Source organism: Engystomops pustulosus, chromosome 2 (genome assembly GCF_040894005.1).
Source record: "Engystomops pustulosus chromosome 2, aEngPut4.maternal, whole genome shotgun sequence".
NCBI lineage: Eukaryota > Metazoa > Chordata > Amphibia > Anura > Leptodactylidae > Engystomops > Engystomops pustulosus.
The window spans coordinates 15,390,745-15,412,973 of NC_092412.1; the positions used below are offsets into that span (position 1 = coordinate 15,390,745).

General features: G+C 47.2%; 1 protein-coding gene across 4 annotated transcripts in view; it reads left to right on the forward strand.

Annotated features, from left to right (window-relative positions):
- Positions 1–22,229, forward strand: part of PDE2A (phosphodiesterase 2A) — a 456,573-nt gene that overhangs the window by 359,789 nt on the left and 74,555 nt on the right. For all 4 annotated transcript variants that reach the window (XM_072133790.1, XM_072133792.1, XM_072133791.1 and 1 more), the window contains 2 exons: positions 2,758–2,832; positions 9,330–9,371. In XM_072133790.1, the coding sequence (XP_071989891.1) occupies positions 2,758–2,832; positions 9,330–9,371 (117 nt within the window). The remainder of the gene's footprint in view (positions 1–2,757; positions 2,833–9,329; positions 9,372–22,229) is intronic.

The following is a 22,229-nucleotide window of genomic DNA, read 5'->3' on the forward strand; positions in this document are numbered from 1 at the left end:
TACAGAGTCGGACGCATGATTTGCCTTTAAGTTCCCGCAGTGTCATTACCTTGAAGAGCTGCTCTACCCGCCCCATACATTATCATCTGAAGAGCAGAACTCAAGACCGAGACACATGGTCAAGACGTCTCCAAGGATCAGAACTAATAGAGAGATTTCATAGCTGAATGATCCTCCCATCATACACTCAGCTCCCTGGACCAGTACTGTAATACTGCCCCTATGTACAAGAATATATCTACTATAATACTGCCCCCTATGTACAGGAATATAACTACTATAATACTGCCCCCTATGTACAGGAATATAACTACTATAATACTGCCCCCTATGTACAAGAATATAACTACTATAATACTGCCCCCTATGTACAAGAATATAACTACTATAATACTGCCCCCTATGTACAGGAATATAACTACTATAATGCTGCCCCCTATGTACAGGAATATAACTACTATAATGCTGCCCCCTATGTACAGGAATATAACTACTATAATACTGCCCCCTATGTACAGGAATATAACTACTATAATACTGCCCCCTATGTACAAGAATATAACTACTATAATACTGCCCCCTATGTACAAGAATATAACTACTATAATACTGCCCCCTATGTACAAGAATATAACTACTATAATACTGCCCCCTATGTACAGGAATATAACTACTATAATACTGCCCCCTATGTAGAAGAATGTAACTACTATAATACTGCCCCCTATGTACAGGAATATAACAACTATAATACTGCCCCCTATGTACAAGAATATAACTACTATAATATTGCCCCCTATGTACAAGAATATAACTACTATAATACTGCCCCCTATGTACAAGAATATAACTACTATAATACTGCCCCCTATGTACAAGAATATAACTACTATAATACTGCCCCCTATGTACAGAAATATAACTACTATAATACTGCCCCCTATGTACAAGAATATAACTACTATAATACTGCCCCCTATGTACAAGAATATAACTACTATAATACTGCCCCATATATACAATAATATAACTACTATAATACTGCCCCCTATGTACAGGAATATAACTACTATAATACTGCCCCCTGTGTACAGGAATATAACTACTATAATACTGCCCCCTATGTACAAGAATATAACTACTATAATACTGCCCCCTATGTACAAGAATATAACTACTATAATACTGCCCCCTATGTACAAGAATATAACTACTATAATACTGCCCCCTATGTACAAGAATATAACTACTATAATACTGCCCCCTATGTACAGGAATATAACTACTATAATACTGCCCCCTATGTACAGGAATATAACTACTATAATACTGCCCCTATGTACAAGAATATAACTACTATAATACTGCTCCCTATGTACAGGAATATAACTACTATAATACTGCCCCTATGTACAGGAATATAACTACTATAATACTGCCCCTATGTACAAGAATATAACTACTATAATACTGCCCCCTATGTACAGGAATATAACTACTATAATACTGCCCCCTATGTACAAGGATATAACTACTATAATACTGCCCCCTATGTACAGGAATATAACTACTATAATACTGCCCCCTATGTACAAGAATATAACTACTATAATACTGCCCCTATGTACAAGAATATAACTACTATAATACTGCCCCCTATGTACAAGAATATAACTACTATAATACTGCCCCCTATGTACAGGAATATAACTACTATAATACTGCCCCCTATGTACAGGAATATAACTACTATAATACTTCCACTGGTTTGCAGATACTTCATAGTAACATACTTTTCAATTCTTTATTTTACTTACATCCATATTTGAAGTCCTGCTATCTCCTCTCTCTCTCTCTCTGTATACTGTGTATAGTGGCGCTGGGTCACGCTGTGGCGCTTTTATCCTTTTCGGCTCTGTCCCGATGGGTCTGTTTATTGACCTTCGCCGTTGTGTCTTATCCTTTGTATTTTTTCCTGCTGCCCTCCGGCTTCTTCCTTGTTATCTGAGCTGCCGTTTTCTTCCATCCTGGATACAAGACGACCAGCGGGTGTTTTGTGCTGACCTTAAAGTCCAATAATATAAATTTAACTTTTACTTCTTTTAGCTTTGAATAGACTTGCTTATTCTGCCCGTGCTGCCTGTAGTCACCACTAGATGGAGCACTGGATCTTCTTGATTGATCTTTATGAGTCAATCTCTTGAGCTCCCTCTAGTGGTGGCTTCAGATAGCAGTAATCTGAACTATAGAAACTTACTGTCAGAAATTTCAAAAAATGGTAAATATACAGGTTGTTCCGTTCTGAAGGACCTGACTTACAGGTGACCCATAGTTACAGACAGACCTCTCGGGCCGTCTGCAGTGATCAGCTGTAAGGTGTCTGTAATGAAGCTTTATTGATCATCCTCTTTTCGATGACAGCACAAAATTTAGAAAATTGGAATTGTCACTGGGACAAGAAAGCATTTTATGTGGAGCTACGATTATAAAATATATAATTTTTGATACGAATTACACAAGTACAAACCTAATGAACCTGACCTGTGTGTAACCTGGGGACTGCCTGTATTAGTAATTGATTCAGAACAGAATTTGGACTCCTCCCACCTCCGATTTGTCTGAAGGTCACTTGCTCCCTTTACTAGAGAATTGTAATATATGTCGCTACATTTTGGTGAAGCTGCACCGCCCCTTTAAGCTTAAGCATCTTATATAGATCACAGTTTTCTCTTATGACTTTCTTCTTATCTCTTTCAGCTTGAAGAACAGACGCAGTCTCCGAGCTGCTGCCTCCTCCTGGTATCTGAGGACAGTCACCAGCTCTTCTGTCAGGTGAGATCAGGCCCCTCCTCCTCCTCTCTTCCATGTGTCAGGCCTCTCCTCTTCTCTATGTGTCAGGTCCCTCCTCCTTGTCTCCTCTCTGTCAGGCCCCTGCTCTTCCCCTCATCTTTGAGACAGGTCCCTCCTCATCTCCTTTGTGTCCCAGCCCTTCCTCCTCCTCACATTTGTGTAGCAAACCCCTCCTCTTCTTGTCCTCTTCTCTATATGTCACGCCCCTCCTCTCCTCTATATGTCACGCCCCTTCTCTCCTCTATGTGTCACACCCCTCCTCTCCTTTTTGTCAGGCCTCTCCTCTCCTCTGTAGGTCACACCCCTCCTCTCCTCTGTGTGTCAGGCCCCTCCTCTCCTCTGTGTGTCAGGCCCCTCTTCTCCTCTGTGTGTCAGGCCCCTCCTCTCCTCTGTGTGTCAGGCCCCTCTTCTCCTCTGTAGGTCACGCCCCTCTTCTCCTCTGTAGGTCACGCCCCTCCTCTCCTCTGTAGGTCAGGCCCCTCCTCTCCTCTGTGTGTCACGCCCCTCCTCTCCTCTGTATGTCACGCCCCTCTCCTCTGTGTGTCAGGCCCCTCCTCTCCTCTGTAGGTCACGCCCCTCCTCTCATCTGTAGGTTGCGCCCCTCCTCTCCTTTGTGTGTCAGGCCCCTCCTTTCCTCTGTGTGTCAGGCCCCTCCTCTCCTCTGTAGGTCATGCCCCTCCTCTCCTCTGTGTGTCACGCCCCTCCTCTCCTCTGTAGGTCACGCCTCTCCTCTCCTCTGTATGTCACGCCCCTCTCCTCTGTGTGTCAGGCCCCTCCTCTCCTCTGTAGGTCACGCCCCTCCTCTCATCTGTAGGTTGCGCCCCTCCTCTCCTTTGTGTGTCAGGCCCCTCCTTTCCTCTGTGTGTCAGGCCCCTCCTCTCCTCTGTAGGTCATGCCCCTCCTCTCCTCTGTGTGTCACGCCCCTCCTCTCCTCTGTAGGTCACGCCTCTCCTCTCCTCTTTATGTCACGCCCCTCCTCTCCCCTGTAGGTCACGCCCCTCCTCTCCTCTGTGTGTCAGGCCCCACCTCTCCTCTGTAGGCCAGGCCACTCCTCTCCTCTGTGTGTCAGGCCCCTCCTCTCCTCTGTATTTCACGCCCCTTCTCTCCTCTTTATTTCACGCCCCTTCTCTCCTCTGTATGTCAGGCCCTTCCTCTCCTCTGTAGGTTACGTCCCTCCTCTCCTCTGTATGTCACGCCCCTCCTCTTCTCTGTGTGTTAGGCCCCTCTTCTCCTCTGTAGGCCACGCCCCTCATCTCCTCTGTAGGTCACGCCCCTCCTCTCCTCTGTAGGTCACGCCCCTCCTCTCCTCTGTAGGTCACGCCTCTCCTCTCCTCTGTAGGTCACGCCCCTCCTCTCCTCTGTAGGTCACGCCCCTCCTCTCCTCTGTAGGTCACGCCCCTCCTCTCCTCTGTAGGTCACGCCCCTCCTCTCCTCTGTAGGTCACGCCCCTCTTCTCCTCTGTGTGTCAGGCCCCTCCGCTCCCCTGTAGGTCGGGCCCCTCCTCTCTGTGTGTCACGCCCCTCCTCTCCTCTGTATGTCACGCCCCTCCTCTCCTCTGTAGGTCAGGCCCCTCCTCTCCTCTTCTCTGTGTGTCAGGCCCCTCTTCTCCTTTGTGTGTCAGGCCCCTCCTCTCCTCTGTGTGTCAGGCCCCTCCTCTCCTCTGTATGTCACGCCCCTCCTCTCCTCTGTATGTTAGGCCCTTCCTCTCCTCTGTAGGTCAGGCCCCTCCTCTCCTCTGTAGGTCACGCCCCTCCTCTCCTCTGTGTGTCACGCCCCTCCTCTCCTCTGTGTGTCAGGCCCCTCCTCTCCTCTGTATGTCAGGCCCCTCCTCTCCTCTGTAGGTCACGCCCCTCCTCTCCTCTGTAGGTCACGCCCCTCCTCTCCTCTGTGTGTCAGGCCCCTCCTCTCCTCTGTATGTCACGCCCCTCCTCTCTGTAGGTCACGCCCCTCCTCTCCTCTGTAGGTCACGCCCCTCCTCTCCTCTGTATGTCACGCCCCTCCTCTCCTCTGTAGGTCAGGCCCCTCCTCTCCTCTGTATGTCAGGCCCCTCCTCTCTGTAGGTCACGCCCCTCCTCTCCTCTGTAGGTCAGGCCCCTCCTCTCCTCTGTATGTCAGGCCCCTCCTCTCTGTAGGTCACGCCCCTCCTCTCCTCTGTATGTCAGGCCCCTCCTCTCCTCTGTATGTCAGGCCCCTCCTCTCCTCTGTAGGTCAGGCCCCTCCTCTCCTCTGTATGTCAGGCCCCTCCTCTCCTCTGTAGGTCACGCCCCTTCTCTCCTCTGTATGTCAGGCCCCTCCTCTCCTCTGTATGTCAGGCCCCTCCTCTCCTCTGTAGGTCAGGCCCCTCCTCTCCTCTGTATGTCAGGCCCCTCCTCTCTGTAGGTCACGCCCCTCCTCTCCTCTGTATGTCACGCCCCTCCTCTCCTCTGTATGTCAGGCCCCTCCTCTCCTCTGTATGTCACGCCCCTCCTCTCCTCTGTAGGTCAGGCCCCTCCTCTCCTCTGTATGTCAGGCCCCTCCTCTCTGTAGGTCACGCCCCTCCTCTCCTCTGTAGGTCACGCCCCTCCTCTCCTCTGTATGTCAGGCCCCTCCTCTCCTCTGTATGTCACGCCCCTCCTCTCCTCTGTAGGTCAGGCCCCTCCTCTCCTCTGTATGTCAGGCCCCTCCTCTCTGTAGGTCACGCCCCTCCTCTCCTCTGTAGGTCAGGCCCCTCCTCTCCTCTGTATGTCACGCCCCTCCTCTCTGTAGGTCACGCCCCTCCTCTCCTCTGTATGTCAGGCCCCTCCTCTCCTCTGTATGTCAGGCCCCTCCTCTCCTCTGTAGGTCACACCCCTCCTCTCCTCTGTAGGTCACGCCCCTCCTCTCCTCTGTAGGTCACGCCCCTCCTCTCCTCTGTAGGTCACACCCCTCCTCTCCCCTGTATGTCAGGCCCCTCCTCTCGGCACAGGTTCTGATCCTGGTTCCGCTGGTTTCCTGACATTCCGGGGAGGTGCATGCATCACGTTGGGATCTGTTCCTTTTTATTACATGTTACATTTTGTATCTGAGTGGAATGAGATGCGGCAGATGACTGATGTGCGGGGATGAGATCGATATTCCTGACACGCCGCTCAGATTCCTCATGAAATTGATGTCCTGAGCCGCGCGATCTTTAATCTCCTCCTGATAAAGCGGAACATTCATGGAGGGAATCAATCTGTTCCTGTCTGGACGCCAGCAATTAACACCGCGCATTAGTCTATAGGGTGACACCTCGCGCTGCCGGCACCAGCACCAGACCCATGATCCAACTACAGGCACCGGACTCATGATCCAACTACAGACACCGGACTCATGATCCAACTACAGACACCGGACTCATGATCCAACTACAGACACCGGACTCATGATACTACTACAGGCGCCGGACTCATGATCCAACTACAGGCACCGGACTCATTATCCAAGTACAGACACACCGGACTCATGATCCAACCACAGGCGGCAGACTCATGATACTACTACAGGCAGCGGACTCATGATCCAACTACAGGCAGCGGACTCATGATCTAACTACAGACACCGGACTCATGATCCAACTACAGACACCGGACTCATGATCCAACTACAGACACCGGACTCATGATACTACTACAGGCGCCGGACTCATGATCCAACTATAGACACACCGGACTCATGATCCAACCACAGGCGGCGGACTCATGATACTACTACAGGCAGCGGACTCATGATCCAACTACAGGCAGTGGACTCATGATCCAACTACAGACACACCGGACTCATGATCCAAATACAGACACCGGACTCATGATCCAACTACAGACACCGGACTCATGATACTACTACAGGCGCCGGACTCATGATCCAACTATAGACACACCGGACTCATGATCCAACCACAGGCGGCGGACTCATGATACTACTACAGGCAGCGGACTCATGATCCAACTACAGGCAGCGGACTCATGATCCAACTACAGACACACCGGACTCATGATCCAAATACATACACCAGACTCATGATACTACTACAGGCAGCGGACTCATGATCCAACTACATACACCGGACTCATGATACTACTACAGGCAGCGGACTCATGATCCAAGTACAGACACCGGACTCATGATCCAAGTACAGACGCCGGACTCATGATCCAAGTACAGACGCCGGACTCATGATCCAACTACCGACACCGGACTCATGATCCAACTACAGACACACCGGACTCATGATCCAACCACAGGCAGCGGACTCATGATCCAACTACAGGCAGCGGACTCATGATCCAACTACAGACACACCGGACTCATGATCCAACTACATACACCGGACTCATGATACTACTACAGGCAGCGGACTCATGATCCAACTACATACACCGGACTCATGATCCAACCACAGGCAGCGGACTCATGATCCAACTACAGGCAGCGGACTCATGATCCAACTACAGACACACCGGACTCATGATCCAACTACATACACCGGACTCATGATACTACTACAGGCAGCGGACTCATGATCCAACTACATACACCGGACTCATGATCCAAGTACAGACGCCGGACTCATGATCCAACTACAGACACACCGGACTCATGATCCAACTACAGACACCGGACTCATGATCCAACTACATACACCGGACTCATGATCCAACTACAGGCACCGGACTCATGATCCAACCACAGGTGGCGGACTCATGATCCAACTACAGACACCGGACCCATGATCCAACTACAGACACCGGACCCATGATCCAACTACATACACCGGACCCATGATCCAACTACAGGTGCCGGACTCATGATCCAACTACAGGCGACGAACTCATGATGCCACTACAGACACCGGACTCATGATCCAACTACAGACACCGGACCCATGATCCAACTACATACACCGGACTCATGATCCAACTACAGGCGACGAACTCATGATGCCACTACAGACACCGGACTCATGATCCAACTACAGGCACCGGACCCATGATCCAACTACATACACCGGACCCATGATCCAACTACAGGTGCCGGACTCATGATCCAACTACAGACACCGGATCCATGATCCAACTACAGGCGACGAACTCGTGATGCCACTACAGGCGCCGGACTCATGATGCCACTACAGACACCGGACTCATGATGCCACTACAGGCACCGGACTCATGATGCCACTACAGGCACCGGACTCGTGATGTCACTACAGACACCGGACTAGTGATGTCACTACAGACACCGGACTCGTGATGTCACTACAGGCGCCGGACTCATGATACCACTACAGACACCGGACTCATGATGCCACTACAGGCACCGGACTCATGATGCCACTACAGGCGCCGGACTCATGATACCACTACAGACACCGGACTCATGATGCCACTACAGGCACCGGACTCATGATGCCACTACAGGCGCCGGACTCATGATACCACTACAGGCGCCGGACTCATGATGCCACTACAGGCGCCGGACTCATGATACCACTACAGACACCGGACTCATGATGCCACTACAGGCACCGGACTCGTGATGTCACTACAGACACCGGACTAGTGATGTCACTACAGACACCGGACTCGTGATGCCACTACAGACACCGGACTCGTGATGTCACTACAGACACCGGACTAGTGATGTCACTACAGACACCGGACTCGTGATGTCACTACAGGTGCCGAATTATTAGTTGTGTATCCAAGAACGGCACCACACATGTCCACAGGTCTTGCCTCACATTGCAACCCTATTCCATCGAGGTTACTTATTCAGAGCTGCATTACCAGACACAACCTGTGGACACGGGGGGCACTGTTCTGTAACAAATTCATGTGCCGTTTGCCCCTCCTATTGGAGGCAGGGAGAATTACATCCAACTGTGAGATACAAACTAATCCCCAGCGTGAAGGTCACAGGGATACGCCAAGTGCCCCCCCACTGCCATGATGATAGTGGGGTGGATCGTGAGACCCCATTACATGTGCCGCTTCCTCCCCCGCTGCCTCTGCCAATTTGTGTGACTGCACTTTGTTATTTTGGGAGCTGAATTCCTCCCCATGTTTATTCCTCTCGCTTCCTCATTGATGCCCTAAGTGCCAATCACACCCTCATTACCAGCTGCTTGTGTGACTGGCGCCGCGCCAACCAGCACTGCCATCATGTCACACAGATAGCGCAGGATGGTGGGGGGAGAGCGGCTACAAGGTGGGGGGTCAGGGTGCTGCCACCTCTTCTCACACCCTGTTCACACCTCACCAACAGGGACACATGTACAATCCTCACTGATAGGAGGAGAGGGACACTGCTCACTAACAACAATGAGACGTTCACTGACAGCAAGCAGAGATATTCCGAATACTGAGGAAAACTAATAAAATAAGAAATATGTATAAGAAATCCCCAGAGCTCCGGGGTGTGACCAGGAATGTATCCAGACATCGTCCTCTCCACTAATCCCCATCTCTGTCCTCCCGCAGGTCGTAGGAGACAAAATATTAGAGGAAGAAATCAGTTTTCCGGTAAGAAATTCTAAAATTACATTAGACACATAACAGAGCCAACTGTATAGAGTGTTACATAGGACTGCATATCACTGTGTTATGTGTGGTGTTACATAGGACTGCAGGACACATCTACTACATGATCTGTACTCAGAGATATCACTGTGTTATCTGTGGTGTTACATAGGACTGCAGGACACATCTACAACATGATCTGTACTCAGAGAGATATCACTGTGTTATCTGTGGTGTTACATAGGACTGCAGGACACATCTACTACATGATCTGTACTCAGAGATATCACTGTGTTATCTGTGGTGTTACATAGGACTGCAGGTCACATCTACTACATGATCTGTACTCAGAGATATCACTGTGTTATCTGTGGTGTTACATAGGACTGCAGGACACATCTACTACATGATCTGTACTCAGAGAAATCACTGTGTTATCTGTGGTGTTACATAGGACTGCAGGACACATCTACTACATGATCTGTACTCAGAGATATCACTGTGTTATCTGTGGTGTTACATAGGACTGCAGGTCACATCTACTACATGATCTGTACTCAGAGATATCACTGTGTTATCTGTGGTGTTACATAGGACTGCAGGTCACATCTACTACATGATCTGTACTCAGAGAGATATCACTGTGTTATCTGTGGTGTTACATAGGACTGCAGGACACATCTACTACATGATCTGTACTCAGAGAGATATCACTGTGTTATCTGTGGTGTTACATAGGACTGCAGGGCACATCTACTACATGATCTGTACTCAGAGATATCACTGTGTTATCTGTGGTGTTACATAGGACTGCAGGACACATCTACTACATGATCTGTACTCAGAGATATCACTGTGTTATCTGTGGTGTTACATAGGACTGCAGGTCACATCTACTACATGATCTGTACTCAGAGAGATATCACTGTGTTATCTGTGGTGTTACATAGGACTGCAGGACACATCTACTACATGATCTGTACTCAGAGAGATATCACTGTGTTATCTGTGGTGTTACATAGGACTGCAGGGCACATCTACTACATGATCTGTACTCAGAGATATCACTGTGTTATCTGTGCTGTTACATAGGACTGCAGGTCACATCTACTACATGATCTGTACTCAGAGATATCACTGTGTTATCTGTGGTGTTACATAGGACTGCAGGACACATCTACTACATGATCTGTACTCAGAGAGATATCACTGTGTTATCTGTGGTGTTACATAGGACTGCAGGACACATCTACTACATGATCTGTACTCAGAGAGATATCACTGTGTTATCTGTGGTGTTACATAGGACTGCAGGTCACATCTACTACATGATCTTTACTCAGAGAGATATCACTGTGTTATCTGTGGTGTTACATAGGACTGCAGGACACATCTACTACATGATCTGTACTCAGAGATATCACTGTGTTATCTGTGGTGTTACATAGGACTGCAGGACACATCTACTACATGATCTGTACTCAGAGATATCACTGTGTTATCTGTGCTGTTACATAGGACTGCAGGACACATCTACTACATGATCTGTACTCAGAGAGATATCACTGTGTTATCTGTGGTGTTACATAGGACTGCAGGACACATCTACTACATGATCTGTACTCAGAGATATCACTGTGTTATCTGTGGTGTTACATAGGACTGCAGGTCACATCTACTACATGATCTGTACTCAGAGATATCACTGTGTTATCTGTGGTGTTACATAGGACTGCAGGACACATCTACTACATGATCTGTACTCAGAGAGATATCACTGTGCTATCTGTGGTGTTACATAGGACTGCAGGACACATCTACTACATGATCTGTACTCAGAGAGATATCACTGTGTTATCTGTGGTGTTACATAGGACTGCAGGTCACATCTACTACATGATCTGTACTCAGAGAGATATCACTGTGTTATCTGTGGTGTTACATAGGACTGCAGGACACATCTACTACATGATCTGTACTCAGAGAGATATCACTGTGTTATCTGTGGTGTTACATAGGACTGCAGGACACATCTACTACATGATCTGTACTCAGAGATATCACTGTGTTATCTGTGGTGTTACATAGGACTGCAGGACACATCTACTACATGATCTGTACTCAGAGATATCACTGTGTTATCTGTGGTGTTACATAGGACTGCAGGACACATCTACTACATGATCTGTACTCAGAGAGATATCACTGTGTTATCTGTGGTGTTACATAGGACTGCAGGACACATCTACTACATGATCTGTACTCAGAGATATCACTGTGTTATCTGTGGTGTTACATAGGACTGCAGGACACATCTACTACATGATCTGTACTCAGAGATATCACTGTGTTATCTGTGGTGTTACATAGGACTGCAGGACACATCTACTACATGATCTGTACTCAGAGATATCACTGTGTTATCTGTGGTGTTACATAGGACTGCAGGACACATCTACTACATGATCTGTACTCAGAGATATCACTGTGTTATCTGTGGTGTTACATAGGACTGCAGGACTCATCTACTACATGATCTGTACTCAGAGATATCACTGTGTTATCTGTGGTGTTACATAGGACTGCAGGATACATCTACTACATGATCTGTACTCAGAGATATCACTGTGTTATCTGTGGTGTTACATAGGACTGCAGGACACATCTACTACATGATCTGTACTCAGAGATATCAATGTGTTATCTGTGGTGTTACATAGGACTGCAGGACTGTTAGGGATTTTTATGCAGGGCCCCAACAGCCCTCTTGACTTTTGTAAGGTGAGTCCTAATTAACCCTTTCATGATTGAACATAAGGACCAAGACATACGTCAATTTCTTAGTCAAAATCTTCTCTCCTTTAATAATGAAAATGCATAATATATAACAAACAGAAGAATCATCAAAGGGGCGTGAATAGTATACTGCAAAGCTATTGGTCATCAGCAAATTCTGGGAAAAGAAAGTTAATTAATTGTGCGCAGTTCTCAGAGACCTTGTACACAGATATTGTTTATACTAAGAAGAAGATAAGTGGCTCCAGAATCTTATTATTATGCAGCTTCGAGGACAGACTGGCTTCTCATTACATGTCACAGGGTATTAGCTGACAGGTTACATAAAATGAAGTTTGAATCATGACATTAACTTGACAATGGTCAGGGAACATGGCCGCTGTATCTAAGATGGCGGACAGTAGTCAAGATGGCGTCCGAAACCAGTGCGACCTCCTTAACAATTCCCCCCTTTTGAGCTTTGCTGGCCTGTAACTCCATCCTGAGCGACCTCCTCAAGCTCCAGGTACCCACAGGTAGGCTAAGCCCGTACCTGCTGGACTTGTTAACTCTTCACCAGATCCCCTGGAGGCTGGTCACTCAGGGGTTACAGGCCCGCACACTCAAATCACATCACTGAGTTCCCATAGTTCATAGGTTTGTAAACAGGCAGCATCATCCTCTGCTCCGGGCACTTCTCCTGTCGTGGTTCTTACCACCTGGACGGCCATCTGGGACATGGTGGACTTGATAAGGGGGACCACACAGCACGCAATAAGTGACAAGAGCAAAATCACAATCCCCAATATCACCCCCACTTAAAGGAAACCCTTCCAATCCCCTAACCACAAAGTGAAGGACAAAGTGTCCACCCCAGAGTTTCTCTTGAGTTCCCTGGACAGTCCTTTAATCTTTTCACGAGCATGGGTAATGGATCCATAGGGGACGATGTCATCTGGGATGTATATGCGACAAGCCACTCCCACCATCTTACAGACTCCTCCCTTCTCAGCAAGGATCATGTCCAAAGCCATGCGGTTCTGGGAAGCATCTCCGATATAATTCATAAATCTCTGTTGATTACAATAAAACCAGTTAACCCAACCAACATCTTTACTCATAGCTCTCTGGGGAATAATGGACTCTAGACCTGCCCATATCTGATTGTGGGCCTTGTACTCATCTGGGACCCCCCTTGGTGCTCCCACTGTATCTATATAAACGTTGTCATCCTGGTGCTTCTCTCTCAGACCTTCAGAATCCTTAGGGATTCTCTACCTTTTCTTTATGTGTCTGATCAAACTTATCCCTGGGGATCACGAGGAAGGAATGCACAAGTGTTATCACCGTACACTCACCTTCCCAGCCTCTAGGCCTGACCTGACTCTCCTATCCCCACAAATCCAGTACACATCAGACACTGCTAAGACAGGGTTACCTGTGCTGTCAATGGTAAAGAAGGTCATTGTCGTGTTGCACCAACCGTAGGTAAAGTCTCCTACCCTGGGGGCATCCTGGTCAGCCCTATAGTTACAGTGATAGTCATGGTTGGGGTGTCCCTGAGCATACAGTCAGCCCTATAGATACAGTGATAGTCATGGTTGGGGTGTCCCTGAGCATACAGTCAGTCAGAAGAGACCAGTTAGCAAGAAGAATAAGTAAGTTTGCAATAGAAAGCGTGGCAGCATGCTGACTTCCCTCTAGCTTCACAGACGTGACACTGGTCAGCAGGACTTGGAAAGGACCATCGTAGCAAGGCTCCAGACTCTCTCTCTGGTGTCTCTCTTCAACACCACGTAGTCTCCAGGCTTCAGGTTATGCGTCCTGAGGTCTCTGTCTGAATCTGAAAAAGGAATCAGAAACACTTTTGCTGACCTTTTCCAAGGCCTGGCTCAACTGTGCGGCATATTCCACTTGGTTTCCTGCCGTCAGCTATAGGATCTGTGGAAAGTAGAGGCCTAGTCTGGGTGCACAGCCAAAAAGTACTTCAAAGGGGGACAATCCCATCTTTCTGTTGGGGTGTGGTCCTAACTGAATGATGGTCAGCAGGAAAGCACTCACGCCATGGTTTCCCTGTTACTTCCATGGACTCCTGGATCTCTAACTTAAGAGTGCCATATAAAGTATCTCAAACGCACCACCAACTTGGGAAGGGCCTGTTCTACACCCAGGAGGGACAAGGTTTCAGGTCTTTACCTGTCTAGTGAAGTGGGTTCTGCGACCGGACTCTATGGTCTCTGGAAGTCCAAACCTGCAGAAAAATCTCACTCACCAACTTCTTGGCTGCAGCTCTGGCAGTAGCCTTGGTCATGGGAGAAGCTTCTGGCCACCCTGGAAAGAGATCAATGCACACAAGCACGTATTCCTACGTACCCCTTCTGGTAGCTGGGTAAAATCCATCTGCAGTCTCTGGAAGGGATACAGCAGCTTGGGTGTCACCTTCTGTGGGGTCTTTTCCACCTTACCCGGGTTGTGGCGGGCACAGACTATACAGGCTTTCACTAGTCTAGTGACAGGGGTAGTAACGCCCGGGCAAACCACTTATGGTTTATGAGCACTAGCATGGCCATTTTGGATGTGTATGTGTCTGTAGGCTACTTGACTTACTGTCGGGTGCAGGGCTCTGGGCAGGCACACCCTATCTCCCAGCATCCAGGTCCCATCGGCATCTGGGCTCCAGCTCTCCTCCACACCTCCTTCACTTCTGATGACTCTCGGGCCACCAGGGACTGGAGCACCTGTGGATCAAACTTTTAGCTCAGAACTCACCGTTGAGACTTCAGGACAGTCTCTGGGCTCCATCTGTGCAGCTGCCTTCGCCATCCCGTCAGCCACATACTTGCCCTTGGCTTGTGGAGTTACCAAATTGTGTGTGCTTTTACTTTTATTATCCTCACCTCTTGTGGAAGTAAGAGAGCATCCATGAGCTCTTTAACCAGCGTGCCATGCTTAAAGGGGGTCCCTGCAGAGGTGAGGAAATCTCTAGCCTTCCATATGGGTTCATAGTCGTGTTTAGACCCCAGAACTATACCTTGAGTATAAATGTTTGCCCTTTTACCTTCCACCAGCTGTAGCACTTCCCTGAGTGCCGTCACTTCACCTCCTGCGCTGACCTGTGTGGAGGGAGTGGTTCTGCTTGTACTACCTCATGTGCGCCACTGACCACTGTATATCCAGTGTAGAACCGTCTGTCTTCTCCTGCAGACCTGGAGCCATCTATGAGAAAAAAACTCAACATCTGCGTTACTCACCCTTCTCTCCCCCCTCTCTGAATCCTGGAAGACTGGCGATAGAACGAAGGATTCAGAGCTGTGCACCTTATCAGTGTGTCCTGGGGAATCAGGAGTGCACACTGGAGTCTGAGCTGTCTGGCCTTTGCTCAGAAGCTTGGGCTGTACTTGGGTGAGGACACTGTGCAAGGTATGTGGGGTTTGCACTGTAACTGAGTGATCTAGGTTCTGGGATCAACTCACTGGCCTTTCTGAGCAGATTGCTGGCTGCAGCTACTAACACATGAAGGGCTCCCCTCACGACTGAGTCTAACCGGGCCTAATAGTGGGCCACTGGGGAGGCCACCACGTTCCTGGGCTAAGACACCTGTGGCCTACATACTCAGTGCAAAATAAAATAAAAGGTCTGGTTCAGTGGCATGTGCCTAGGGCCGGGGCAGACAGGGTTTGCCAGTTTAAGGCTATGGAATGCATCAACTGCCTCCTGACTAAGGGCAAATGGGGAAGAGGCAATTCAGTCAGAAAGGGGCAGCATCAGGCTGGAGGCAGCAGACCTTATCCCAGGCTGCAGGAGCTGGCCAGTCCTAGAAACATGTGAAGAGGCTTAGAGCCTCAGGGCAGGGGCACATTCTGGACTGCCAGCTTTCTTCCCTCTGTCAGGTATCTGCCTGTGGCTGAGAAGCAGTGGCCTAGGAAGACCACCTTCTCCTGGCAATACCGGAGTTTGTCTCTGGAAACTTTGTAACCCTCTGGAACAGAAAACACATAAGGTCAATAAATGCATCCTGGCAAACAAAAACAGTAGGTCCTCCGCATACTGAAAAGGAAAACATCCAGTAAGGGGCTAGTCTGCCAGTCTACTCCCTGTAGGGCCGTGGGGTATTGGCTGGGGGAGTTTTACCCCCCTTGTGGGAATCTGCCCAAGGTGTACTGGAATACTGAACTGGTAAAGGCAAATAGGTACTGGCAATTTTCATGTAGGGGCACAGAGAGGAGAACATTTGCCAAATCAATAACAGTGAATAATATGTCACTCTCAGGGACTGCTGCCAGTTTGGGCTAGGGACCACTGGGCTTCAGTACACTCATTGGCAGCTTGGAGGTCATGGACCATGCTACATGTATCCGGCTGTTCTTTCTGAGTCTTTTCTTGACCGGGAATGGGCTAAAATCATCATCGGACTAGCAGAGGAGAGTTCTACAATGAAAGGCGATAACTCTGTCTGGGGGGGGCGTTCAGGAGGGGGACTGTTCTCGCTAACATCCTTGTCCGTAACCACCCCCCTTGTCTTGCCCTGTGGGGGCCGTCTCTGCCACTCACTACAGTAATGTCTCCTCCCCGCAACGCCCACTTGGGTTGGTCGGTTGAGACTTCCGGAGATGTTGTCAATCTCACTTCGGCGTGGTCTGTGAAACATCCTCTATTCCCTCTGTACGTCAATGTCAGAGTCCCTCCACCACATCTCCAGCCCAGTGTTCTGTGCTTCCTATAAAGTTCTGGCCAGACTCCAACGTCTCAATAAAATCCAGGTACACTTAAGATGGTTTTTAATCAAAAAGGAACAAAAGTCAGTCATAGGCTCTGTAATACAGTTGGGGGGCTCATTCTTGCTTAGCCTGTTCATGGGGTACACAGGAGGACATCACATCATACTGTATTCTTGTTCCACAACCAAATAACTTCCTTCAAGTGTTTTTAGATTGTCAGGGAGAACTCTAAACGCAGCGATCTACCCCTCCCAAATGTAAATGTTCTCACTAGCCTGTAAACCACGAGATAACAGAACACAGATTCTAAGCAACTCAATATGGAGAAATTCAGTTTTCCGTGAACATCAAGGACACAGCACATGTCAGTTCTTCACAAAACAAAACGCAGCTCCAACAGCCCCCACCCTTTTGTTAACCCCTTAAATGCCAGAAAGCAGGTACCGGAGACATTGTAACACTTTTTATAGTAATTTTTCTCTAATTGTCGGGATCAATAGATTTTAATAATACTCAAACAACCTCCCACACTCCAAGACCCCTAGCAGGCGCCCCAAGCATGGTCAGCTGTTATCCTACAAAGCCCCACAACAGCTTTTATGGCTGCCAACAGCAATCAACTTATTGGGACTTGGGAATATAACTTAAAATGGCCGCCACTGAAAAATAAACTGACTTAAGATGGCCGCCACTGAAGAATGGCAGGGCGGGTCATCTTCTCTAACCACCAGATACAGGGGTGGAGTCTGGATTACAGGGGCCATTTTTCACTCCAAGGAAAATATAATAAAATCTCTTTTTCTCAAATTCTTTCCACATCAAAAACTTTGAAATGTCCCTTATCGCCTGTCTCTTTCTTCATTGGGCACTCTGAAGAATCCCAGTCACTCTGTCCTAGTCCGTCCGTCAAAGTCAGAGGCTATAAGTGTCTGTTTCCAAATCTGATCAAGTTTTCTCAGTTTCCAAATCTGATCAAGTTTTCTCACTTGTACAATCATCAGATCATCTGACACATCCCAAATCCTTCAATACTACTTCTCACTTCAAACACAAAACTACCAGCCCTTATGTCCGATCATGTCAACTTGCACTTTTCCATCAGTCCTACTTAACTCAACAACCTTCTATCTCTGTGCATCTTTCCCCTTCATGTGGGACACAATCTTCCTTCTTGCCTATGTCTGCAATGCAACGCACTTGGCTCAATTCCAATTCCCTCTGCTGTGCTCTCTGTATCTACAACTACGATACCGTTACAGGGACACATCCCCAAAGATTCAGCGGATGCCAACATCTCGATTTATTGACAAACAAAGAAACTAGCTACCAGAGAATATCTCACAAAGGACGCTACACCAAGCCACTGCCTGACTAGACTGACTCTATACCAAGTCACTGCCTGACTAGACTGACTCTATACCAAGTCACTGCCTGACTAGACTGACTAAAACATGCCGCCATCCTCCACTAGTTCTCACAGCCACACAAGACCGCTCAGACTCCCGTAGAAAGTCTAGCGCTCGCCTGATCAGGGCGGGTCTCCGCAATCTGAACTCTGTCACAATCTATGGGAAAAACCAGTCCCAAACAAACAGTATCCCAGACACTATGATAATCCGACTATCACAACAGAATATCTCCCACTCTAGCATTGCAGACATCTAAGGGTTACTCTTCCCTGTCCCACAGCTCCAACCAGATAACACCACAGACTGTCTGACCATCCGTCACTGTCCAGTCTCTGTCCATCACCTTACAAAGTGGTTCTTTGCCAAAAACTATGAGCTTAGGTTACAGTGAACAACAGTGGCAAATACATAACACAGAGACAGTCTTACCCGGTCCGTCCAACCAGTGAACCAGAAGTGACAAATCAAGGTAGACAAGAAAAATTAATATCTTACCCTGAGAGCTCTCTGGTCAGTTCTGTTCACCGAGCCGGCGGGGACACTTCACGGAGGCTGTCTTGGTGCTGTTGTTGTTTACTCCTAAACCCACCCAGGAAGGACGCCAAATATTGTTAGGGATTTTTATGCAGGGCCCCAACAGCCCTCTTGACTTTTGTAAGGTGAGTCCTAATTAACCCTTTCATGATTGAACATAAGGACCAAGACATACGTCAATTTCTTAGTCAAAATCTTCTCTCCTTTAATAATGAAAATGCATAATATATAACAAACAGAAGAATCATCAAAGGGGCGTGAATAGTATACTGCAAAGCTATTGGTCATCAGCAAATTCTGGGAAAAGAAAGTTAATTAATTGTGCGCAGTTCTCAGAGACCTTGTACACAGATATTGTTTATACTAAGAAGAAGATAAGTGGCTCCAGAATCTTATTATTATGCAGCTTCGAGGACAGACTGGCTTCTCATTAAATGTCAAAGGGTATTAGCTGACAGGCCAGCAAACAGGTTACATAAAATGAAGTTTGAATCATGACATTAACTTGACAATGGTCAGGGAACATGGCCGCTGTATCTAAGATGGCGGACAGTAGTCAAGATGGCGTCCGAAACCAGTGCGACCTCCTTAACAAGGACACATCTACTACATGATCTGTACTCAGTGATATCACTGTGTTATCTGTGGTGTTACATAGGACTGCAGGGCACATCTACTACATGATCTGTACTCAGAGATATCACTGTGTTATCTGTGGTGTTACATAGGACTGCAGGACACATCTACTACATGATCTGTACTCAGAGATATCACTGTGTTATCTGTGGTGTTACATAGGACTGCAGGACACATCTACTACATGATCTGTACTCAGAGATATCACTGTGTTATCTGTGGTGTTACATAGGACTGCAGGATACATCTACTACGTGATCTGTACTCAGAGATATCACTGTGTTATCTGTGGTGTTACATAGGACTGCAGGACACATCTACTACATGATCTGTACTCAGAGATATCACTGTGTTATCTGTGGTGTTACATAGGACTGCAGGACACATCTACTACATGATCTGTACTCAGTGATATCACTGTGTTATCTGTGGTGTTACATAGGACTGCAGGACACATCTACTACATGATCTGTACTCAGTGATATCACTGTGTTATCTGTGGTGTGACATAGGACTGCAGGACACATCTACTACATGATCTGTACTCAGAGAGATATCACTGTGTTATCTGCGGTGTTACATAGGACTGCAGGTCACATCTACTACATGATCTGTACTCAGAGATATCACTGTGTTATCTGTGGTGTTACATAGGACTGCAGGACACATCTACTACATGATCTGTACTCAGAGAGATATCACTGTGTTATCTGTGGTGTTACATAGGACTGCAGGACACATCTACTACATGATCTGTACTCAGTGATATCACTGTGTTATCTGTGGTGTTACATAGGACTGCAGGACACATCTACTACATGATCTGTACTCAGTGATATCACTGTGTTATCTGTGGTGTGACATAGGACTGCAGGACACATCTACTACATGATCTGTACTCAGAGAGATATCACTGTGTTATCTGTGGTGTTACATAGGACTGCAGGACACATCTACTACATGATCTGTACTCAGAGAGATATCACTGTGTTATCTGCGGTGTTACATAGGACTGCAGGACACATCTACTACATGATCTGTACTCAGAGAGATATCACTGTGTTATCTGTGGTGTTACATAGGACTGCAGGTCATATCTACTACATGATCTGTACTCAGAGATATCACTGTGTTATCTGTGGTGTTACATAGGACTGCAGGACACATCTACTACATGATCTGTACTCAGAGAGATATCACTGTGTTATCTGCGGTGTTACATAGGACTGCAGGTCACATCTACTACATGATCTGTACTCAGAGATATCACTGTGTTATCTGTGGTGTTACATAGGACTGCAGGACACATATACTACATGATCTGTACTCAGAGATATCACTGTGTTATCTGTGGTGTTACATAGGACTGCAGGACATATACTACATGATCTGTACTCAGAGATATCACTGTGTTATCTGTGGTGTTACATAGGACTGCAGGGCACATCTACTACATGATCTGTACTCAGAGATATCACTGTGTTATCTGTGGTGTTACATAGGACTGCAGGACACATCTACTACATGATATGTACTCAGAGATATCACTGTGTTATCTGTGTGTTACATAGGACTGCAGGTCACATCTACTACATGATCTGTACTCAGAGATATCACTGTGTTATCTGTGGTGTTACATAGGACTGCAGGGCACATCTACTACATGATCTGTACTCAGAGATATCACTGTGTTATCTGTGGTGTTACATAGGACTGCAGGACACATCTACTACATGATCTGTACTCAGAGATATCACTGTGTTATCTGTGTGTTACATAGGACTGCAGGTCACATCTACTACATGATCTGTACTCAGAGATATCACTGTGTTATCTGTGGTGTTACATAGGACTGCAGGACACATCTACTACATGATCTGTACTCAGATATATCACTGTGTTATCTGTGGTGTTACATAGGACTGCAGGACATATCTACTACATGATCTGTACTCAGAGAGATATCACTGTGTTATCTGTGGTGTTACATAGGACTGCAGGACACATCTACTACATGATCTGTACTCAGAGATATCACTGTGTTATCTGTGGTGTTACATAGGACTGCAGGTCACATCTACTACATGATCTGTACTCAGAGATATCACTGTGTTATCTGCGGTGTTACATAGGACTGCAGGTCACATCTACTACATGATCTGTACTCAGAGATATCACTGTGTTATCTGTGGTGTTACATAGGACTGCAGGACATATACTACATGATCTGTACTCAGAGATATCACTGTGTTATCTGTGGTGTTACATAGGACTGCAGGGCACATCTACTACATGATCTGTACTCAGAGATATCACTGTGTTATCTGTGGTGTTACATAGGACTGCAGGACACATCTACTACATGATCTGTACTCAGAGATATCACTGTGTTATCTGTGGTGTTACATAGGACTGCAGGACACATCTACTACATGATCTGTACTCAGAGATATCACTGTGTTATCTGTGGTGTTACATAGGACTGCAGGACACATCTACTACATGATCTGTACTCAGAGATATCACTGTGTTATCTGTGGTGTTACATAGGACTGCAGGACACATCTACTACATGATCTGTACTCAGAGATATCACTGTGTTATCTGTGGTGTTACATAGGACTGCAGGACACATCTACTACATGATCTGTACTCAGAGATATCACTGTGTTATCTGTGGTGTTACATAGGACTGCAGGACACATCTACTACATGATCTGTACTCAGAGAGATATCACTGTGTTATCTGTGGTGTTACATAGGACTGCAGGACACATCTACTACATGAT